The 21,931-nt window shown below is 45.4% G+C and overlaps 1 protein-coding gene across 2 annotated transcripts in view; it reads right to left on the reverse strand.

Annotated features, from left to right (window-relative positions):
* The window catches only part of DCDC2 (doublecortin domain containing 2), a 445,801-nt gene extending 442,234 nt beyond the window's left edge, over positions 1-3,567 (reverse strand). Inside the window, exon 1 of one of the 2 annotated variants that reach the window (XM_029590761.1) lies at positions 2,611-3,567. In XM_029590761.1, the coding sequence (XP_029446621.1) occupies positions 2,611-2,909 (299 nt within the window). In that variant the 5' untranslated portion in view covers positions 2,910-3,567. Of the gene's footprint in view, positions 1-2,349; positions 2,404-2,610 lie in introns of those variants that run through there. The other variant, XM_029590762.1, reaches the window with a different exon arrangement.
* Between the last annotated feature and the right edge of the window lie 18,364 nt (positions 3,568-21,931).

The raw sequence follows: 21,931 nt of genomic DNA on the forward strand, positions 1-21,931 counted from the left end.
GCCCATGCTTGTCACTAGCAATGCTGAATGCAAACTTATCAGTGTTTGAAGATCATCAAAGCAGGCCCAAATGTAGGTATAAGCAACTGCCTCCAGCCCCAAATTTTCATAAGTGCTAAAGCACTGCCACAGCCTTGCCTCTGTCCAGGACTGCTCCGCTTGTAGCAGCAGCTCCTTGAAAAAAAAAAAAATTTAGTGCAGGTCCTGGGCGCTCTCACATGTTAACAGGACTAGTGGTGCCCTGCCCCTTGCACAGGTTTCACCAGTAACAAGTAATTTGTGCGGGAGATGGCACCGCTGGGTCTCTCAGCACATGAGGGCATTCAGACCTCATGCTGAATTTTTTTCAAGGAGCTGCTGCAACTGACACCACCACATCTGAGGTGAGGGAAGGCTCTGGGCAGGGGAGATGCAAGTCCAACTCCTTGTTCCCCTCACCTGCGATGATCTGGTGGAAGGGGGGGGGGGACATCATCCCCCTGCACTCTAAAAAATATATCTAAGGGAGAGCCCCCTTGCCTATGGGCACTGCCTTATTAAATCCAGCCCTGGCTATTTATTTATTTCAAATATCTACAATTAGCAGATCTCAAAGTGTGTTACAAGTTAGGATCTATATAGAAGTACATAAGACATGGTAATTAACATCTTGTTCAATCGTAAACATTTAGGATACACAATTGATTAACAGATGAATTAACACACCACAGGTAACAGCATAGGCAGAGGGGGAAAAGGGTTCCAGTGTTTAAAGTAACTAGGAGTAATTTACCTACATATTAGACTGTCATCTAAAGAAATATATTATTTGCATCCAATGGAGGCAATGCATGTAAATCTAACTCATGCATATTCATTGTGGAAATCCTTAAACCTGAGTGGCTAGGTGTATCCTGAGGACTGGGCTGAAAACCCCTGTTCTAGGGGCCTAAGGTAGTATCGTGATAAGCATATGTAGAAGTATAGAAGATTGCTCACCATGATCCGATATTTAAAGCGTCTGCGGGCAGATTTGCTAAATATCAGATAATCTTCTTGGGCCCAGGGGTCTTTCTTGCAAGGTGGGCTCTGGTATGGTGTCAGGACCAAAGGTCTCCCTGAACAACCAGGTTTTTAGTAGTTTTAAGACGAGCAGATTACTTGCTAGTCTGATGTCCAGTGGTAGGGCGTTCCACAGGGCAATCCTGACAAAGCTTTCTTTCTGGTAGTTGTGAGAAGCAGGTATTTGGGTGTCAGCATGAGTAGGTAGATTGTAGTAATGAGCACAGAAAGCGGGAAGGTATATATGGGGTGAGGCAGTCGCTAAGGTAATGCAATATACATCCTTTGAGGGTCTTAGAGGCTAGTACCAAAATTCTGAACATAGTTCAATGGAATAGCAGAAGCTAGTGCAATGATTTTAAGATAGGACAAATCTTTTTTAATTTACTTGCATTTTGCAGCATTTGAGCTGCAGTATTTTGAATAAGTTGTAGGCATTAATTTCTTTTTTTTTTTTTTTAAGACAGCACAGTCTAAAGCGAGTAGCAGTAATGGCAAGCAGGATATCATGCAGGCTTGGATGACTGTTGCAAAGACAAAACTATCAAAAAAGGACAGAGATGGGACAGTTGATGCAACTGAAAGAAAGCATGTTATTTATTTATACTTTTCTCTTGCCTAATTGCTGTACCACTTAGTCACAGCAGAAATAAATAAATTACAGCATTTTATGGGAGGGTTTACACTATCACTTCAAGTAATCTGGGACAACATTCCTTTAACAGGAGACATTCTGACTACCCAGGACTGGTCTATAAGCCTGGATACATCCCAGAAGTCTTACTGCCTATTCCAGGTTTTTGTTCCATCAGTCCAAATATTACTGAATACAGAGTTTATATTTGGGATATTTCAAAAGTTTAAAGCACTGGGGGAATGGTTGGCTCTGTGAAATGGCACAAGGCTACAGAGACTTTCCTCCTCTATGTCATTAATTCCAACCCAGCTCAGGAGGGCCAGCCTACTGATAGTTCACTCGTGAAAAAAAAAAAAATCACAATCCAACACTAACTGATAATTTTGCTGGAGATTCATCACAGAGTAAAGGTCTAGACGTACTAAGTATTTTTCTCCATAAACACAACCTGAGAAACACACTAGTTTAGTCCATATGCCCGGACATCAAGGCTGAATCAAGCTCTGCTACCCCTGAACAATATTCCTTCTGAGGCTAAACAGAAGATCTTTCCTGATATCTTAAAAAAAAAGTTCACGAAAAGGAGATTGGAGGGGGCGAATCAATAGTCTCACATGGCTTCGCTTTTACAGCACAGAAACTACACCGTTAAGTCAAATTCTTATTTGCACCTGTTGAGAGTTTAGTCAAAAGTACTGCAGGAGCACCCTGCGCGTACCCGGAGGCTTCCTCCAACGCGCTTCACCCCGCCAGCGGCTGCGGTAGAGGGAGCAGGGCACGCGCCCAGTCAAGTCCCGGGGCGACTTCCGGATTCCGCACCAGCGGTTTTGGAAGATAAATCTAAATTATTATTATTATTATAACAATGTTAAAGGGGGAGCGATTATATTTTATTTTTTTTTTGGAGAGGGGGGGGGGTGGGGGTTACTCACTCGAGTTTCTTGAAGCTCTCTCCGCCGCCCGCCACGTACACCTCGCCGCTCTGCAGGTCCTCCAGCGAGGTGACCCGGTGGCCGGCCCGCGGCGTGTACAGGTTACGGACGGCGCCGAAGGGAGCGTGCACGCCGCCCGTCACCTCCTGCAGGAAGACGTCGAAGTTGCCCACCTTCCTCTCGTGGATGAGCATGCGGCGGCCCCGGTAGAAGGGGTCCCCGTTGCGGTACACCAGCACGCTCTTCACCTGCGGCTGCTGCGCCAGCCCGGCGCCCCGGAGCCCGCCCGGCTCGCCCATCTCTCCGGACACCGGCGTCCGAAAGGAACCGGCGTCCAAACAAAAAAAAAAAACCTAAACGACCGGCTTCGGAGAGGTCTCCCTCTCCACGGCGCCCGGGCTGCGAGGAGGGCTCTACGCTTTCAGAGGTTATTATTAATAATAATAATAATAATAATAATGCTCAAAACTTGTCCGCTTGCACGAAACTTCCCCGGCGCTGCTTACGGAGCGGCTCGGCTGACAGCTGCGGCGGGAACACCGGGCGCATCATTCAAACCAAAACAGCCCGGGGCAACTTGGGAAGCTGGGAACGGGTCCGAACGGGGAGGGGGGATGGCCGGTGTCCGCTCCTCGTCCTTTTTGAAAGCGAAGAGCGGTGAGAAGAAGCTGCCGGAGGACAGCCCGGAAAGCGTTTTGCCGAGCGCGGGGTGGGTGTTATAACGATAGCGGGCTTCCAGCACCGGAGCGGCACGCGAGGAGAGCTGACACACACGCGCGCGCGCGCGCCCACTAAAACCTTCTCCGCTTCTGCCTCGCGCTGGGGTTAGGTTGCAGCGGAGAGTGCTACCCAGGGGAGTCTTGTGTTATTTTCTTTCCCCCTCCGTTTCCATAGCAACCCCGGTGCGGGTGGGGAGACGAGCGGGGGCTCGCGGCGCCACACGCGCTCTGGGCTGACACACCCACCCTGCATCGCACCCAGGTGGCGGGAACACAAAACCAGGGAAGCGGCGCGGGATAGGAGTTGAAGGACTGATGTGCACCGAGCAGGGTGCTGCTGTCCGATTATCTCAGCTTAGCCAAACGGTGTGATAAGGCGGGGGCCAGAGCCAGGAGGAAGCTGGGGAAGTGCACAGGAAGAATCATAACCAGCAGAAAGAAGGTGGTACTGTCCCTTTACAGGTGGTTGGTGAGAATTTACCTGGAGTACTATGATGCGTTCTGGAGGCCCTAGCTCGGAAAAGATATACGGGCCGATACAGAAAAAAGTGTAGGAGAGCCGGCGAGTGCCCGCTCTCCCGATGCGCGAACAGGCCACTCTCCTGTGCGCGCGATTTAGTATCGGCCCGCATGCAAATGAGGGCCCGCGGTAAAAAGAGGCGCTAGGGACACTAGCGCATCCCTAGCGCCTCTTTTTTGACAGGAGTGGCGGTTGTTAGCGGGTTTTACAGCCGACGCTCAATAGTACCGGCATCGATTCTCGAACCCGCTGACAGCCCGTAGGAGCCCAACCGCTGGGACTTAGGTGGCTTCACCCTTGGAAGCTGAAGCCCCCCCGGGAGGAGCCCATAGGGGCCCGGCCGCTGGGACTTAGGCGGGTTGTTGATCAGGACTGGGAACTGGAACCAGACTAGGACAGTAGATCAGTACGGTAACGGGGATCGGGTTCTGGAACTGTTACTGTCAGAAAAGAACCAGGCAGGAACTGTAGCAGGACTCTGATACTGGAACCAGGCAGGAACTGTAGCAGGACTCGGGTACTGGAACCAGGCAGGAACTGTAGCAGGACTCTGATACTGGAACCAGGCAGGAACTGTAGCAGGACTCTGATACTGGAACCAGGCAGGAACTGTAGCAGTACTCGGATACTGGAACCAGGCAGGAACTGTAGCAGGACTCTGATACTGGAACCAGGCAGGAACTGTAGCAGTACTCGGATACTGGAACCAGGCAGGAACTGTAGCAGGACTCTGATAATGGAACCAGGCAGGAACTGTAGCAGGACTCTGATACTGGAACCAGGCAGGAACTGTAGCAGGACTCTGATAATGGAACCAGGCAGGAACTGTAGCAGTACTCGGATACTGGAACCAGGCAGGAACTGTAGCAGGACTCTGATAATGGAACCAGGCAGGAACTGTAGCAGGACTCGGATACTGGAACCAGGCAGGAACTGTAGCAGTACTCGGATACTGGAACCAGGCAGGAACTGTAGCAGGACTCTGATAATGGAACCAGGCAGGAACTGTAGCAGGACTCTGATACTGGAACCAGGCAGGAACTGTAGCAGGACTCTGATAATGGAACCAGGCAGGAACTGTAGCAGTACTCGGATACTGGAACCAGGCAGGAACTGTAGCAGGACTCTGATACTGGAACCAGGCAGGAACTGTAGCAGGACTCTGATACTGGAACCAGGCAGGAACTGTAGCAGTACTCGGATACTGGAACCAGGCAGGAACTGTAGCAGGACTCTGATAATGGAACCAGGCAGGAACTGTAGCAGGACTCTGATACTGGAACCAGGCAGGAACTGTAGCAGGACTCTGATAATGGAACCAGGCAGGAACTGTAGCAGTACTCGGGTACTGGAACCAGGCAGGAACTGAGGCAGGCAAGCAGGAACCAGGCAGGAACTGTAGCAGGCAAGCAGGAACGGAGCGAGTAGCAAGGCAGCTCACTCCAGGGCACAATGCAACAGGGAACCGGGAGGTAAACCCGTTGCAAGGCCAAGATTGAGTGTCCGCGGCCGGCTTATCAATGCTGCTGCATCTGACATCAGGAACTGGGCGGAGCCTAGAAAAGTGTCCAAGTGGCGTGCGCCTAGAAGCAGGGCGTCCATGGGAAGCTTCCCGGCGGCGCAGCCCCCGCGGGGACCCACCGAACAGGGCACAAACCAGGCCTCCAGAAGCAGGAGTAGGTCCAGGAGCACGGAGGTAAGGGTCTGGTCACGGCGCTCGTGGCCAGAACCGCAACAGTATAAGGGGTAAAAACAGCGGATCGAAAACACACAGCCAAACGCAGGCTACCAGTGCGCTCCACCGGAGAGGCTAGAGGTGGTCCAGAGAAAGGTAACCAAAATGGTGTAGGGTTTGTACCAAAAACCATATGAGATGAGACTGAAGAACCTTAGTATGTATTTTATACCCTAGAACAGCGGTTCTCAACCTGTGGGTCGCGACCCCGGCGGGGTCGAACGACCAAAATGCAGGGGTCGCCTAAACAGGGCCAGCGGAAGAACTAGGTGGTCGCCTAGGGCGCCAGCTTCCCGGGGGCGGCACTGCCCCGGTAAAATTAAGAGAGCCGCGCTTTCAAGCATGTGAGTCCTTTGCTGTCAGCCCGGGCGGAACGCGGCAGGACAGCTGGAGTCAGCGGCACCGGGCGTGCTCTCTTCTTCCCGCCCGCCCCCCCCCCCCCCCGCGGTCCGGAAGAGGAAGTGGAGAGCATCGGGTGCCTGCGCGGGAAGAAGGCTCGGAGGAAAATGGAGTTTCAACTGCGGCCGATGAGACTCCGCCTCCGCGAGGGCTGAAAATGAAGAGGTTAGCGTTGGGAGGAGGCTGCTGCTGCTGCTGCTAGTTCCCGGGGTGGGGGAGAGAGATAGTGAATGAACGAGCAAGCATGTGTGTTTGAGATCCTGTGTGTGTGAGTGAGAGATTGCATGTATGTGAATGATTGAGAGCCTGTGTATGTGAAAGAGAGTATGTCTGTGATTGAGAGCCTGCCTGTGAGAGAGAGAGCATGAATGTAAGTTTACCATTGGGAACCTGTATGTGTAAGTTTGTGTGAAAGAGTATGTGTGTATGATTGAGATCCTTTGTGTGTGAGAGAAATCATGTGTATGTATGATTAAGAGCCTGTGTGTATAAGTAAGAGAGAGATCATGTGTGTCTGTGTCTGATTGACAGCTGGTTTAGGTGATGGAGCATGTGAGTATGTGATTGAGAGCATGTGTTTAAATGAGAGAGAGAGATCATGTGTGTCTGTGTGTGATTGAGAGCTGATTTAGGTGACGGAGCATGTGAGTATGTGATTGAGAGCCTGTGTGTAAATGAGAGAAAGAGAGGACATGTTTGTAAGCATGTGAATGAGAGTCTGTGTGTGAGAGAAAAAGACAGCATGTATTTATGTGATTGAAAGCCTGTGTGTGCGTGTAAGCGTGAAAAGATAGACAGCATGTGTGTAAATGTGTAATTAAGAGCCTATATGAGAGAGAAAAAACATGTGTATATGTGAGTACTGAGAGCATGTGTGTATAGGTGTGTCATTGAGAGCCAGTGTAAGAGAGAGCGCTGGTATGTGACTGAGAGAGGAGAAAGTTCCAAGCAAACCACCCCACCTCCTGCTAATTCAGAACAATCTCAGGACACCTGGATATCAAATGTTCCCAGGTATGCAGAGCAAAAAAATTTTTGTATCCTTATTATTTTTCATTACTGGGTCTTTGTGTCTGCTATTTTTAAATATTTTGTTGGTATCTGGAAATGTTTTATATGAGTTTTTAATTATTGGATATTCCACTCATCAGCTGTTTCGAAATATGTTCTTTTTGTTAGTACAGTTTTACTGCTGATGATTTTATATTTCTTGATTTGTTTTATAAGGATGGGTGATGTTTCTTTTTTCCTTTGTTACACTGCATACAGAGACTCTGGCTTGTTGCAGTTTCCAATTCAGTTTTTTCTGCATGGCGGATCTCACAATGTACGAGATCAACATGGAGGAAATGGAAACCCACGGGGCCTGCACAGAGGAGGCAGCAGAATGGGCTTCAGTGCCAATAGCAGCAATCAGTGTCTCCCCAATAGCCACGTGGCAGCAGTGGCAGTAATTAGATTAATTGTTTGACTCAGCTGAAGGTGACAAAGTATGAAGTGGGATGTGAAATCAGCTTGATCTGGTGGAGAATTAGGATTGCTGTTACACATGAACTGTATTTGGCAAACATAAAGGGAGCCAGGATAATCAATTGATGCCTGCAGCTGAGGACTGATTCATTATGACTCATGTAGAAATTAGTGCATTTTCCAGATTAGTCTGCATAACACAATTCTCAACATTCAGCATTATTTCTGCTGCATAGAGTTTTATCTGAGAGGCTCTGAGGTTGTGAGGGAGCCAGTAAGAGTGAGAGCATGAGTGTGTATGAGAAAATCCAGGGGAGTAAGAGTGTGTGTGTGTGAGTGGGGGGGGGGGGGGAGAGAGTGTCTTACACCCTGAGAGTGTATCAGTGTCTGTGAGAGTGAGAGGTTATGGTGGGTATAAGAGCATGAATGTGTAAGTATGTGACAGTGTATGTGTGAGAGAGAATGGACATGTGAGTGTATGTGTGAGAGAGAGAGGATAACCTAATCCTCGACAATATCAGGGTGACTGGAAATCAAGAGCTCCCATGTATGGACAGCAGGGGCTTTTTAAAATCCTTATTAGTTTTAATTATTGTGTGTTATTTGATATATGTGCTGTTTTGAAATATATTGGTGTGTGGGAAATTATAAAAATGTATATGATTTTAATTAATAGAAATTCTATTTATCAGTAATTTTAAAATATTCTTTTATTAGTATGGTTTTACTATTATAACTGATGCTTTATGTTTCTTAATTTTATTGTTTTATGAGGAATGGTGGTTCTGTTTATAAATGTCATAATAAATAAGTATGCACTAAAATCCAACCCCATCCATAACCCCGCCCCCATATGACCAAAGCCCCGCCCTCGCCCTGCAAGGGCGGGGCAAGGGGTCACCGCAACATGAGGAACTGTATTTCGGGGTCACGGCATTAGAAAGGTTGAGAACCACTGCCCTAGAAGAAGAGCATGTTAAGGGGATATGATACAGACAGTTGAATATGTGAAAGGTATTAATGCACAAGAAGCAAAGCATTTTTAATGGAAAGGAAGTTGTAAAACCAGGGATCATAATATGAAACTCCAAGGAGGGAAGACTCAGGAATTTCAGGAAATATTTTTTCATGGAGAGGGTGGTGGATGCTTGGAATGCCCTCCTGAAGGAGTGGAGACAAACGGGATTCAAGAAAACTTGGGAGAAATGCAAAGGATCCCTAGTGACAAGAAAATGATAATAAAGCACTGACTAATGGGCTATTTTGGTTTTTATCTGCCATCATTTATTATGTTACAATGTTGCAGCCTTCTTTCTTATATAAGTAGCATTGATACTGTGAGATTTAAATTTGTCTGTTTTGAAGTATACTGGCAGGGAACAGAATGTTCTGGCAGAGTAACTTAGTGATTATCTTTGGAGTGAAACTGAAGAATATCTGTTAGCGCTCCCAGCCGCGGCTGGCCTCGCCTACCCTTCTTCGCGGCGTCGGAACTGCCGCCGGCAACTCCACTGCTGCGGGGAGCCGTCCCCGATACGGACTCAGGCTCTCCTCCCGTCCGGCATGTCCCTCAGCCTCCTCTCCACCGCGTCGGTCGGCACGCCAGCACTTCCGGGTTCCAGCAAGCCACCACCCTCCTAGGGGCGAGGCCATGCCTCCTGCAATCTCTTAAAGAGCCCACATCACCGGAATTACTTTCAGCTGCCTGGATGACCTCAGAGCTCAGGGAGTATTTATGGAGGCTTCCTTTTCCTGTTCTTTGACTTGGCAATGAGTCTGCTTGCTTCAGTGAGTTCTCTATGTCTCTGGTGCTCTTGTTCCTGGTTCCTGTCTCTCCGAGTCCTGCCCCTGCCTTTCCGAGCCCTGTACCCGTTATTCCTTCTGCAGCTTCTGGACTGATTCTCTGGCTTGGACCTCGGACTGGCGATTGGCGATTCTCTGACTTTTGACCTAGGACTAGACTTTGACGAACTTTTCATCTTCTAAAGGGCCCACCTAAGTCCAAGCAGCTCGGGTCCCCAAGGGCTCAACCCAGGGGGACCTCGGGCCTCCAGGGGTGAAGCTCCCATCAGCCCTTACTTCAGCCCAGCCTCGCCTCCCAATGGTGGGAACCTGTGGGAGTTCGCTTCCTCAGGAAGTACCAACTCCCCCTCGGGCAAAGGGTCCACATCTCCTCAGCCCTCATCACAATATCTGAACCATTATACTGGTATTTTTTACCTAAAAGCCAAGTATAAGGGAATTCCTATTTAAATTGGTACCTGATAACCAAAATGGGGATGGCATTATATAAAGTTGCTCAACAGCAAACAAATGTGACCCAGAAAATTGGAGGTTTTACTCATGAATATAATGCAAAATATTTAGAACATCATCAAAAGATTTTGAGGTTGGAAGAGCAAGTAAAGAAGTCCCAGGATATGCAAGCAGCTATGCTGAAAGATCGTATCGCCATAAATAGGAAATTGGAACAGCTTGAAAATAAATCAAGGAATTTAAACCTTAGATTTACAAATTTCCCAAAGGTTATGGGCGAACAACCGAGAGTAACTTTGAGGAAATACATGGTGGAAACTCTGAAGATAGCACCTGAAAATATTCCAGCTTTGAATAAGGTGTATTTCATGCCTCATGTAAGGCCTAGAGGAGAAGAAGCTGCTCCAGAGCATGATCTTGCTAACTTAACAACTTTTCTAGAGACTTCTATGCCGGAAGTAATAGAGAGATCTACTCTCTTGGTTTCTTTTATTTATTCACAAGACCTCAGTCTAGTAATGAGGAATTATTTTTCAAATATGAGAGCAGAATTCATGGGTAAATCAGTGCAGGTCTTCCCAGATTTGGCACAGGCCACCCAGGAGAGAAGGCGGGGATTCCTGTCAATGAGACAGGACGCCCGCTTGTTGGGTGCAAGCTTTGTACTCAGGTATTCTTGTCGAAAGATTACTTTCCAACCCCCCAGTCCAGGATGCTTCAAATGTGGAGTCATAGAAAAGAATGAATAGTTGTTATTAACCGTTAAGCTTATTCTTAAGTAAGAGTTTCTTAAGAATTCTCCTCATTTGTTTCTGGCTGTAACACCCTTTGCTTATATTTGGGGTCAAGTTTATTTGAAAATGTTATTCTTCTCAATGTAACTGTGAAAGTTGTAAAATGGAGATAGATTGTTTCTCATGTTTCTGTACAAAGTGATAATCCTTTGTAAATTTTGTTTAAACTAATAAAAATAAAATTAAAAAAAAAAATTGGTACCTGATGATGAAATTTAATAATAAAATTATTGCTTCTGAAGGACAAATTTAAGAAAAAAGATAAATATTGTAGAAAATGAAAGGAACAAATAAAATGTCATTCTTTCCTTCATTATTTATACTAATGGTTTATGAGTGGATAAACTGGGCTTTGGAAGATAGGAGTTCTAGTTAGGGCACACAGTTTTGCATGTCTTCTTTTTATCATTGAGTTTCACAAAACCACTGTTTAGGCTATTAGGGGCGGATTTTAAAAGGCCTGCGTGCCGGCGGCCTATTTTGCATAGGCCGCCGGCGTGCGTAAAGCCCCGGGACGGGCGTAAGTCCCGGGGCTTTGGAAAAGGGGCGAGGAGGGGGCGTGTCGGGGGCGTTCCCAAAACGACGCAGTGTTTCAGGGGCGTGCCGTGGTGTTTCGGGGGCATGGTCGAGGCCTCCGGACCAGCCCCCGGGACCGGAACACGGAGCGGGGCTGCCGGCCGGCGCACGCAAAGTAATGGGGGGGGTTTAGATAGGGCCGGGGCGGCCTCAGAGGGAACAGGCAGCGCGCGCTGGGCTCGGCGCACGCAGGTTGCACAAATGTGCACCCCCTTGCGCGTGCCGACCCCAGATTTTATAAGATACGCGCGTAGCCGCGCGTATCTTATAAAATCCAGCGTGCTTTTGTTCGCGCATTTTTTTAAGATCTACCCCTATGGCTTCAACTGATTTAGACTTGCAAAAGAAATTTCATACATGAGGGTGGTTACTTTATCTATTTATTAAAGTTAGTGTAGTTAGTAGATTGATGGAAGAGGGCAGACCAGAGGTTGGATCAGCACCTAGATGACATTATCAAAAAAAAGAAGGTGGAGCAGAAGCTAGTATCCCTACACACCCACACTACATAGCATGAGCTCATTTGCAAACATTTTTGGCCAAAAATATGAGTAAATGCATCAACAACAAAGAAAACATTCAGAAATACATATGTACACTTAACTGAATATTTATATTTACTGAGTAGTATGATTAGAAGTTTAAGACAACTGAGTTTTACTTACCCAGAAAAGTCTTTACAAGCAGATGATCCTCTGAAAGATACAATTTGAAAAGAAAAGATGAGAAAAAAATCAAATTCTTTTTGTCAAATTGCTTAAAAGACGTCAGAAATGTTAGTAAACCATTTACTTAGGTGATGTAGTGCTGAAGAAATTCAGATATCTGTAAAAGAACAGAAATTAGAGTTTACTTTCTTAAGAGACCTGTAAAGAAACAAGAGAAAGCCAGTTAATCTTTATACAGGCCGATACACTGTTAGCCCGCGTGTTTTCGACGCGCTATGTTTACCCCTTATACAGTAAGGGATAATATCGCGTCAAAAACGCACAGCCAACCCCCCTGAAACTAATAACGCCCGCAAATGCATGTTGATGGGCCTATTAGTTATTCCTGCGCGATTCAGAAAGTAAAATGTGCAGCCGGCACCAGGGAAGTGTACAGAAAAGCAGAAAAATCTGTTTTTCTGTACACCCTCTGACTTAATATCATAGCGATATTAAGTCGTAGGCCCCAAAAATAAAAAATTTAAAAAATTAAAAATCTGCCCACGGCCTGCGGGTTGGAAGACAGATGCCCAATTATGCTGGCGTCCGTTTTCCGAACCCGTGGCTGTCAGCGGGTTTGAGAACCGACGCCAGTAAAATTGAGCGTTGGCTGTCAAACCCGCTGACAGCTGCCGCTTCTGTCAAAAAGGAAGCGCTAGGGATGCGCTAGTGTCTCTAGCACCTCTTTTTACCGCGGGCCCTAATTAGCATACCTGGGCTTCCTGAATCGCGCGCCTGGGAGAGTGGCCTGTGCGCGCGTCGGGAGAGCAGGCGCTCGCCGGCTCTCCCGTGCATTTTTCTGTATCGGCCCGATAAAAAGCATGAATGTGAAAAAAATTAGGGACTAGTAAGCATGTGTTCTCTAAGCCAGATCAACTTAATACTTTCTTACAAAGTAGGGCCAGGTCCAGCAATTTGTTCATACAGGGCTGATGTAATAAAATCCATGCTAAAACAGGAGTTAAATTTTAGTGTGGGTTTTGGTTAATGCACATGGTAAAAACCAATAGGACCATGGGATACAGTTAGCTAATGGGATGCAATTCAAGCAGAGTGAAAAAAAACACTAAACAAAAAAAACCCGCTAAAATGTAAGTTAACCTGGAAAAAATCCACACCATTGCAGAAAATTGCTTTAAAATAGGAATAAGGAAGTAAGTGCTTGAAATTGGAAGGAGTGTGACCAACATGGCCTTGCATGCAAGATTAGTGCTAAGTATCTTAACAAACTCAATCTCACATGCAAGGTTATTTGGACAAGGCATGGCAAGTGAAATCAAAGAGTAAGCTCTGTCGGTAGGTCACTTTCAGGCAAAGAGCATGCACTTTGGCAGTGTGCACCCTGACTAGACCAAAAAGAGTGTGAACTATAAGGCTGTAGGTGCATGCTCAAGAGAGCTTACCCTTTTATTTCACTTGGCATGTCTTGCTTATATGGCCTTGCATGCATGAATAAGCCCAAGTTGAGATGCAATCTTGCAAGCAAGGCCATTGTGGCACAGTGCCAGTGCATACTGTTCAGCTGTAGGTGTCCTCCCCAGGGAGCTTACACTTCAATTTTACTTGCCATGCCTTGCCAGAATGGGGCAGGCACCTATAGTGGAACAATACGCATTGGCACTGTGACACAATGGCCTTTCATTCAAGATTGGCAATGTGCCTTAGGGGGAAAATGTGGGGTGTGGAAATGTGTGCACTCTTCCCCCCTTACACTGTCCACTTTGTAGCCCTCCCCCTCCCTCATGTGTGTGCGGGGCGGTTAAATGTTGTAGATGGGGGTGGGGCATATGTTAGGAGGCAAGTGTCAGGGATATGGGTATGTGCATGTGTATGGCTGGGGCAAGTGAAATTGCTTTGGCTGACACATGGTGTTGGAGATTTAAACCTGGAGCTGAGGTGGAATAAAAGTTAACTCACATTTCTAGTTGCTGTGCCCATGTGGTAGTGTGTTTCTACCACACTGGGCACAACAATAGAATAACATTGGCCACCAGAAATTTGAGTTTACTCCATATCGGACCAAGGAGGAGTTAAATTTCCAGCGTAAACTCTCTGGGGCATGTACCTGCACCTGAACCAAAATATAAGCACTCTGAGGCAGGAAACTTTAACTGAATAGGATGCATTTTGGCACTGTGCATCCTGACTTCGACGTACTGTTCAGCTGTAACTGCTACTTCTCAGAGGGAACTGTAGGTGCCTGACCCAGAGATTTTATGCTTTTATTTTACTTTCCAAAATGGCCTTGGATGCAAGATGTGCCCAAATGCTGGGATGCACAGCATCTATTTCACATGCAATACCATTTTGGCAAGGCATGGCAAGAAAAATCAAAGCATAAGGTGTCTTGGGTGGGCACCTACAGCTAGCTGAACAAAGTGTAAGCTCTCTGGGGGCATCCGTCTACAGTTAAGCAGTATGTCAAAGTCAGTATGCACATCGTCAATGTTCAGCTGTAGGTGCCTGTCCCAAAACTTTACACTGGAAATTAAATTCCTGGGTTCAAGGTAAATTAAACTCATAGTTCTGTTAACCAAAGTTATTCTATTGCTGTGCGCAGTGTGACAGAAGAAAAGTGAGTTAATTTTACTCCTGCTCTGACCCAGGAGTTAAATTTCCAGCATTAAGAAAATGTGTTTTAAGCTGTCTGCCCTTTAACACGCTTCCCTGCATTGCTGAGGAATAGCTAATGCCTTCTTTTACATGGGATTTTCATGCACGCATGCTAATTTTAGTTGCTGTTGCTCCTGTTTTAGCGCACATTTTTTAGGTGCTAAAACCTCTATTAAATACCAGAGATAACTTAGGCCAGAAAAAACGTGTGCTAATGTCAGCATGCCTTATTACACTGGCCCCAGTTAAAGTAGTCTGCTAATTAGAAGATTAGCATTCTAAAGTCTGCTTTGTATATATTGAATGTGATGTTAATCCCTAAATTTTGTCTTTCTAATTGAGATCTAATTAGATATAGTGGTTGTATTTCTTCAGATTATTGTTGTCGTTTCCTTTGTTTGATGTTTTATACTATGATATTTCTTTTTCAAGACTGTCTTGATTTGATTTGTATATTGTGAAAAAAAGATTTATAGAAAGTAAAGAGAATTATTTACCAGTAAAAGTTCCATGGGGGGGGGGGGGGTGTCAAAGGTTCCTATGGTAAAAAGAGAGAGATTAATTAATAAAAGAATGGTTAATTAATAGCTCAGTTTGTGAAAAGTCTAATTATTATTTACTTATTTTGTTTTTTCTTACTTGCCAGATTATTTTTAAACTTCACATTTATTTTAGTGTGATTATTACTTTAACAATTGTTAATTAAAGTTCTCTTTGAAAAAATATTTCTTATATGCACCTGCTTTTCTCCTCTTCCTCCAGCTAAACATGGCATGCTGTAAATGATTGTGTAACACAACAAAGAATCAATCCAAACTGCTAGAGAAAATCAAACAAAATAAATAAAACTAGCATTCAATAAATCGTTAATAAACACTTTTACAACTTTTTAGGGGTGGTCATATGTGGAAAAACTCTTAAGAACATGGTCTTAAAGAAAGCCACTCTTTCTTGTAATCATAGTCCCTTATTTCAAGAGAATCATTTTTCTTTCAGTACAACCCATGTCGATTCACCAAAAGTATACTTTAAAAGTAAATGTGCTTAAAATACTAGATTGCAATTATGGTTCATCAATATTTATCTCTCCTATCCTCTTTTGCACCAAAGCTTGTAAAAGTGAGAATTTTTCATGTCTTTATTGACATATGGTGTTTGAAACATACCCTAAAGCAGTGGTTCTGCAGCTTTTCCACACCAAGCTCCCCAGTAGCTTAACGGACTCCGAGATCCTTCCTCCTACTCCATGCTTTATTTTACAAAATGTAATTATTTCAACCACCCTAATTAATGAACCTTTCCCACTGAAGGGAAAACAGCATATATTGTTACACTTTGCAGTTACTCTCTCCTTCCTGCCCCTTGGACCACCATTAATTCTTTGGCAGCGTTTAACAAAAGAATACAGGCAAGAAAGGTTCAGCAAAACTTTATTTTGAACACACATTTTCCCTAGGCAAATAACAGGGCAGGCAGAGTGCACTACTCTCAGTCTTGGTTCTTGGTTCTCCTACCTTAGGCAATTTGATCTCCCTGCACTAACTCCTGCAGTTCTTGAACACTGGTGTGCTTCAATTAGCCAAGACTGTTGTGCAGGGAAATAGGTTAATGCTAGCAGGATCGGTGCAAGGGTCCTTAGCGCCAAAGGCAAACCAATGTAACACTGCCTCCCCACCCTTGAGTTGAATCTGCACTATGGTCACCCTCTAACAGTGCTCGCTCTCTCTGTCTGTCTCTCTCTCTCCACAAACCGAGTGAGCACTCTGTTACTACTGTCATCCCTTCTTTCACATTTTGAAAACTTGCATGGCCTGGTGGCGTCCCGCCTTCTGACACAGACCTAGGCGACCGCCTAATCCCACCTAATGGTCACACCAGGCCTGAATGCAAGTGATGACCAGGCAAGGGCAAGAGCAGATACCATTAACTGTTCCTGAGCACTAATGCCCTTCTGGTCCAGTCGATTGACTCACTCAGGCCCTGATGTAATAAAATGTGAGTAAAAAATGAGCCCTGAACTTCAGCAAACATTTTCTTTCTCACGCGCTGAGAAAAAATGTTTACTTCTGATGCAGCAAGCTACTAGTATGCAACTGTATCAAGAGTTTAAAAAAGCAATTAAGCCCAAAAATTGTGCAAAAAAAAATTGAATAGAATGCATAAGTGATGTTTAATATGCACAAACCATGATTTGGGGGCACAAAACATAGTTTATGCACACAATGTTTTGCTTGCATAGTCGTGGTTAATGCACACAAAACATGATTTAGGATAGTTTATGTACATTGTGTGTGAAAAACATGATTTCTGTGCATAAAATTTGTGTGCACAAAACAAGAGTGAGGAGCATAAGATGACTCATAAAACTTGTGTGTGCAAAACACCCATCATGTTTATGCAAATAAATCCCGAGTACAGGACCCCCAACACCAAGCACTCCAGGTTCAGCACCATAGACTAGCACTTGCCCCAAATACTTTACTCCACCTCTGACCAGGAGTTGCATTTCTAACATTAAGAAAACATGAGTTAAGCCTACGTACCTCTCTGCACTGAGGAGAAGTAGCTAATAACTTGATTAATCTGTGCACACATTTTTGGTGCATAGAATTCTTTGCTGTATAAGGAGTAAAGTTCCACACACAAAAATGTACACAGTGCTGCACACTAACATGTGCACAGGCTAACACTTTTTATTACATTGAGGCCTCCGCCTCTTCATTGTAATGTTTCCCCTCCTGCATGGTTTCCTTTTTCAAGAGCTGGAAGTTTCCCCTTGAGAGTCTCGGCCGTTCCCAATACAGCCTCTGACTCTCCTGCCTTTAAGTAATGTTGACAGCCTCCACCTGTCACTAACACAATATATTAACAATCGCAGCTAAGAAGCAAGCACAGGTCTGTTCACTTTGGTTTCAGGATCTCTTTGTTTTGGTATCTTCTGTGTTCAGCTTTTTCTCTCACCTCCCGTTGGCTGTATCCAGCTGTCTGCACACACAACACATACAAGGAGCCTGAGCAAAAGCTAAGGAAGCTGGAAGTTCTATGTTTCACCTGGCTGGCTGGAAATCAATACGATATTGAGTACTGACCAGGGATAAAACATCAGAATGCAGATACCCTATCCTGAAAGGATGAAGATAGCAGCACCTGTGGCTGTTATTAAGTGGAAAAAGACAGAGTCTTTTCCCTGCAACCATGACTGTTGCAATAGAAAGATGGAGAGGATCAACTGAACAGCAGCAGGATGTACATATATATTCGCTTGTTCCCCTTACGGTTCACACTACACTCTCACCCCTGTCTATTCTGCTACACTTCCTCAGCAAGCTGCACATCTCAAATTTGATTATCAACAAACTAACACATCCCAATGTACATAACATTAGTAATATCTGTTCTTAGTCTTGTTCATAATATCCTATAGTTTAGCATTCCGTTCTGGTGCTTTGGTCACAGACAGGCATCATCAGGATAAGGGATTAGTAGCCCTCCTTCTAGTGCTGTCTAGGGGAGCTAAAATAGACTCCCAGATAATTCCCTGGGATTATTCTGCCTCATGAGGAATGGCCACCATTAGCTAGAGGTTATTCCCAAAAGCAAGTTGGCCCAATCACTGTCTGTCCTGCCTGGGTCCCAGCAATAGTATGGAACCTCAAGTTACACCTCAATTTGAGGCCAGCACAGCAGAAAGTGGCATATCATGTGACCCTCCCTTGCCATCTGGTCCTTACTAAGCAGTTCCTTCTGTCCTTACCAATGGTGCAGTACCTTCAGAAGTGGGCAGGCTTTTTGCACAGGTGGAATGGAATATTACCACACCATTCACGTCTTCAAACAGTCAGGGCCAGTGCTAGCTTTGTTGCTGCCCTGTGCAAACAATTACTGTGCTGTCCCCCCACCCCCCACCCAATTATTCATTCAGTCTCTGTCCCAGGCCTGTCAAATAAAGCTCAGCTCCCTTTTGCAATCTATATTTTTAAAAACTGACCCCCATCCACTACCCCACAGAACCCATAGTCAAGGGAAGAGTATTACATACCCTAGGGAAACCTTACAGTCATGCACACACAGACCACCTCCCCACACTCCCTGAAGAATTATGTTAATTACTGCTTTAAGAAAACTGTCTCATGTTGACTAGTAACTGGAATAAAAAGGTCTGAAGAGGGAAAATGTAATTGTCAGCCCAAAGCTGAGAACGGCATGAGAGTGCAGAGTGAATTCCTGATAAGAAAGGTGCCAAGAAAGTTACAAGAAACAAAGGAAGTACTGAGTAAGCAGAATATGTGATGTCTGAGACGCACATGAAGGAAAATTACCAGCAAACATAGAGGATGAGCGAGGGGAGGGGTAAGCATATGCAAGCCATGTTTAACAGTATAAAAATCTAAGGCAAATTTAAAATGATGAGTAAACTGGCGTTGCTCACAAAACAGTGTATTCTGTAAGATGGGCTCCTTTACTCCCATAAGGAAACACAATCTCTTGATTCCTTATTGTTTCCTCTATCTTAACTTTGTATGCATGCATGAAATAAACAAATACTGCCATTTCTTAAAAGATCTCTAAGCTACTTAATAAATGTTATGTTTTGAAACTGAAAGTCTGTTTCATCCCTGGCTATCTCTGGGGAGGAAACCAGGCGGGGTAAGTTTCAAGGTTTTTTAACATTTTGGTAGCAGAGGATGGTTGGAACAAGCCACTGTTAGGCAGATATTGAACTCTCTGAAAGGTCAGGTAATGAACATTTCTTGGTGACCCTGGGTTTTTAACATTTTGGTAGCAGAGGATGGTTGGAACAAGCCACTGTTAGGCAGTTTCCGCTACTTTCAAGAAACTGTAGTATCCTTTCTTGCTTGCTTTTTTTAATAAAGATTATTGCTTAGAGATATAAGGCTGAGATTTTCGCCAGCCTTTGGTGCCTGAGAGATATATGCCTCAGGCTGTTAACTCCCCAAGAGATATACACCTTGGGTAATGAATTGAACTCCCCGAGAGATATACGCCTCAGGTAATGAATATTTGAATTAATCGAGGTACAGGGTCCGACTAATCAAGACCTAATGGAGCCAGGGGCACGATTAGGCACCATGTAAGGTATGTATCCACGTGAGTCTATTTTTTATTTTTCATTTTCTTTTTGCTGAATTTTTGTTTTATTACTGACTGTTATATAGTAGCTTAAAGTTGGCAGTTTATTATTTCTAAGGCATTCTAAGTTTAAATTCAATTATGTCAGAAGGTATAGGATCCCCCAGTCCCCTAGCATTAGTTTGTGAATTATTCCCACATGAAGTCAAAATCATTACTAAGCATTGTAAGAAATGAGCAGTGTGGGCGGACGGACAGCAGTTTACAGCCCTGGTTTCACGACAATTGCCATAATTCATTAAGCATAAAAAGACAGGAAAGCTTTAACATGACATTTGCATTATTTTAACATGTTTATGGTTGCACAGGAGCGTAAGATAGGTACCAGATTAGATTCCCAAGAGTTCAGGATCGGTTTCACACTGTATACGCTCCCCTCCCCCTTATAAGAGCAAAGAATCAGGATTTAACCCCTGTTTGGGCTATAGTGCAGGGAACCTTACATTTACAACCTTGGACTGTTTGTTTTTATAGTTTGTATAATGTCTTGCCAAAGGATGTGGTTAGTGCAGTTAGTGTAGATGGGTTCAAAAAAGGTTTGGATAAGTTCTTGGAGGAGAAGTCCATTAACGGCTATTAATCAAGTTTACTTAGGGAATAGCCACTGCTATTAATTGCATCAGTAACATGGGATCTTCTTAGTGTTTGGATAACTGCCAGGTGCTTGTGGCCTGGTTTGGCCTCTGGTGGAGACAGGATGCTGGGCTTGATGGGTAGTTTTCTATTCACCTGATCAGTTTCCCCACCAGGGGCCATGGAGGAAACACGTACAGCAGAATTCCTCATGGCCACAGTAGAACTAGAGCATCTATGCCCTGTGCTCCATGCTCTCTTCTGTGACTGAAAACCCAGGGTGCCTTGGTGTTCTTTCACGACGCCATCAGATCCAAGCTAGGAGTACCCCACCAGCGATATATCAGAGCCATCGCCTCTTCTTTCAGCTCCCACTCCCTGGACCCAGTTTCAGTCAACTGAGAAAATTGGTCTTTATGTTGTCCACTCCAGCAATGTGTGATGCTGTGAGCATCGCCAGATGCTGCTTCACCCAGAGAAACAAGTCGTGAGATTTCTGGGCTACTCCTGGTTTCCCCTTGTTGGTTGATGGCATTGGTGGTAACTATTACCCAGTCTGGAACCTCCAAGTCCACTCCATGGCTGAGATGTTCCTGACCAAGCCACCATGAAAGACTGGATCTGGCAGGCTCCTCGAGCAACAAAGGAAGGTGGAACTGTACCAACAACAGATCCCAATGCGAGAGGAGGGATCGCTGCAGAGGCCACATATGAGCAAAGGCCCAAGGAACCAGCTCCAACGTCGCGGCTATAAAGCCCAACACTGAAGGTAATCCCAGACTCTGGGAATCGCAGCATCCAACAACTTGTGCACTTGTGTCTGCAGTTTGAGAATACGAGCATCTGTAAGGAACACCTTCCCCATTCTGGAGTTCTTGGTGTCAAAGCGTGCTCCCAAGAACTCCAGATCTTGAAATGGAGTGAGTTCGCTCTTCACCAAATTCACCATGCAGCCCAGAGACTGCAGCTGCTCCAAAACGTGAGACACTGCCTGAGACCCTAGGGCTTCTGACTTCGCTCGAATGAGCCAGTCATCCAGATATGGGTGAGCCAAGATGCCCTTCTCCCTGAGCATTGCTGCCACCAAAACCATCACCTTGGTAAATGTCCATGGCACCATGACCAGACCAAATGGAAGGGCACAAAATTGAAAATGTTTCTGAGGACCATGAAGCACAAGAACCACTGGTGATCCAGGTGGATTGGAATGTGCAGATATGCTTCAATCACGTCTAGAGAAGCCAGAAATTCTCCCTTGTGCACCACTGCAATCACTGACCGCAGAGTCCCCATTCGGAAATGAGGAATCCTGACAGCCACATTCAACTTTTTCAATTCCAGAACTGGATGAAAGGACCCTTCCTTCTTCAGGACCATGAAATAAATGGAATACCTTCCCGTCCTTTGTTCCCCCATAGGAATGGGAACTATGGCCCCCAACTCTTGTTTACCAATCCACAGTTCTTGAACCACCTTTCTCTTGCAGCCTGGAGCACAAGGGGAAACCATGAATAAGTCCCGGAGTGGACGAGAGAACTCTAACTCATAGCCATCTCTTATCACTTATTGAGGACCCACTGGTCTGTTGTGATTTTGGTCCAAACAATGTCAGATGTCATCCCACAAGAGGGGGAGAAGAGTGGACCAGTGTCGCTTCATTGTGAGAACTTTGCTCTGCCAGAATCCTGGCCAAGACCTTCTCTGCCTGATTTCCTGCCCCCTTGAAAGGAGTGATTCCAGGACTGCTGCCTCCTGGTGCCTTGTCACTGAGCTCCTGCCAAGGACCTTCCAGGATGAAATTGCCTGCT

Source organism: Rhinatrema bivittatum, chromosome 2, assembly GCF_901001135.1.
Source record: "Rhinatrema bivittatum chromosome 2, aRhiBiv1.1, whole genome shotgun sequence".
Lineage (NCBI taxonomy): Eukaryota > Metazoa > Chordata > Amphibia > Gymnophiona > Rhinatrematidae > Rhinatrema > Rhinatrema bivittatum.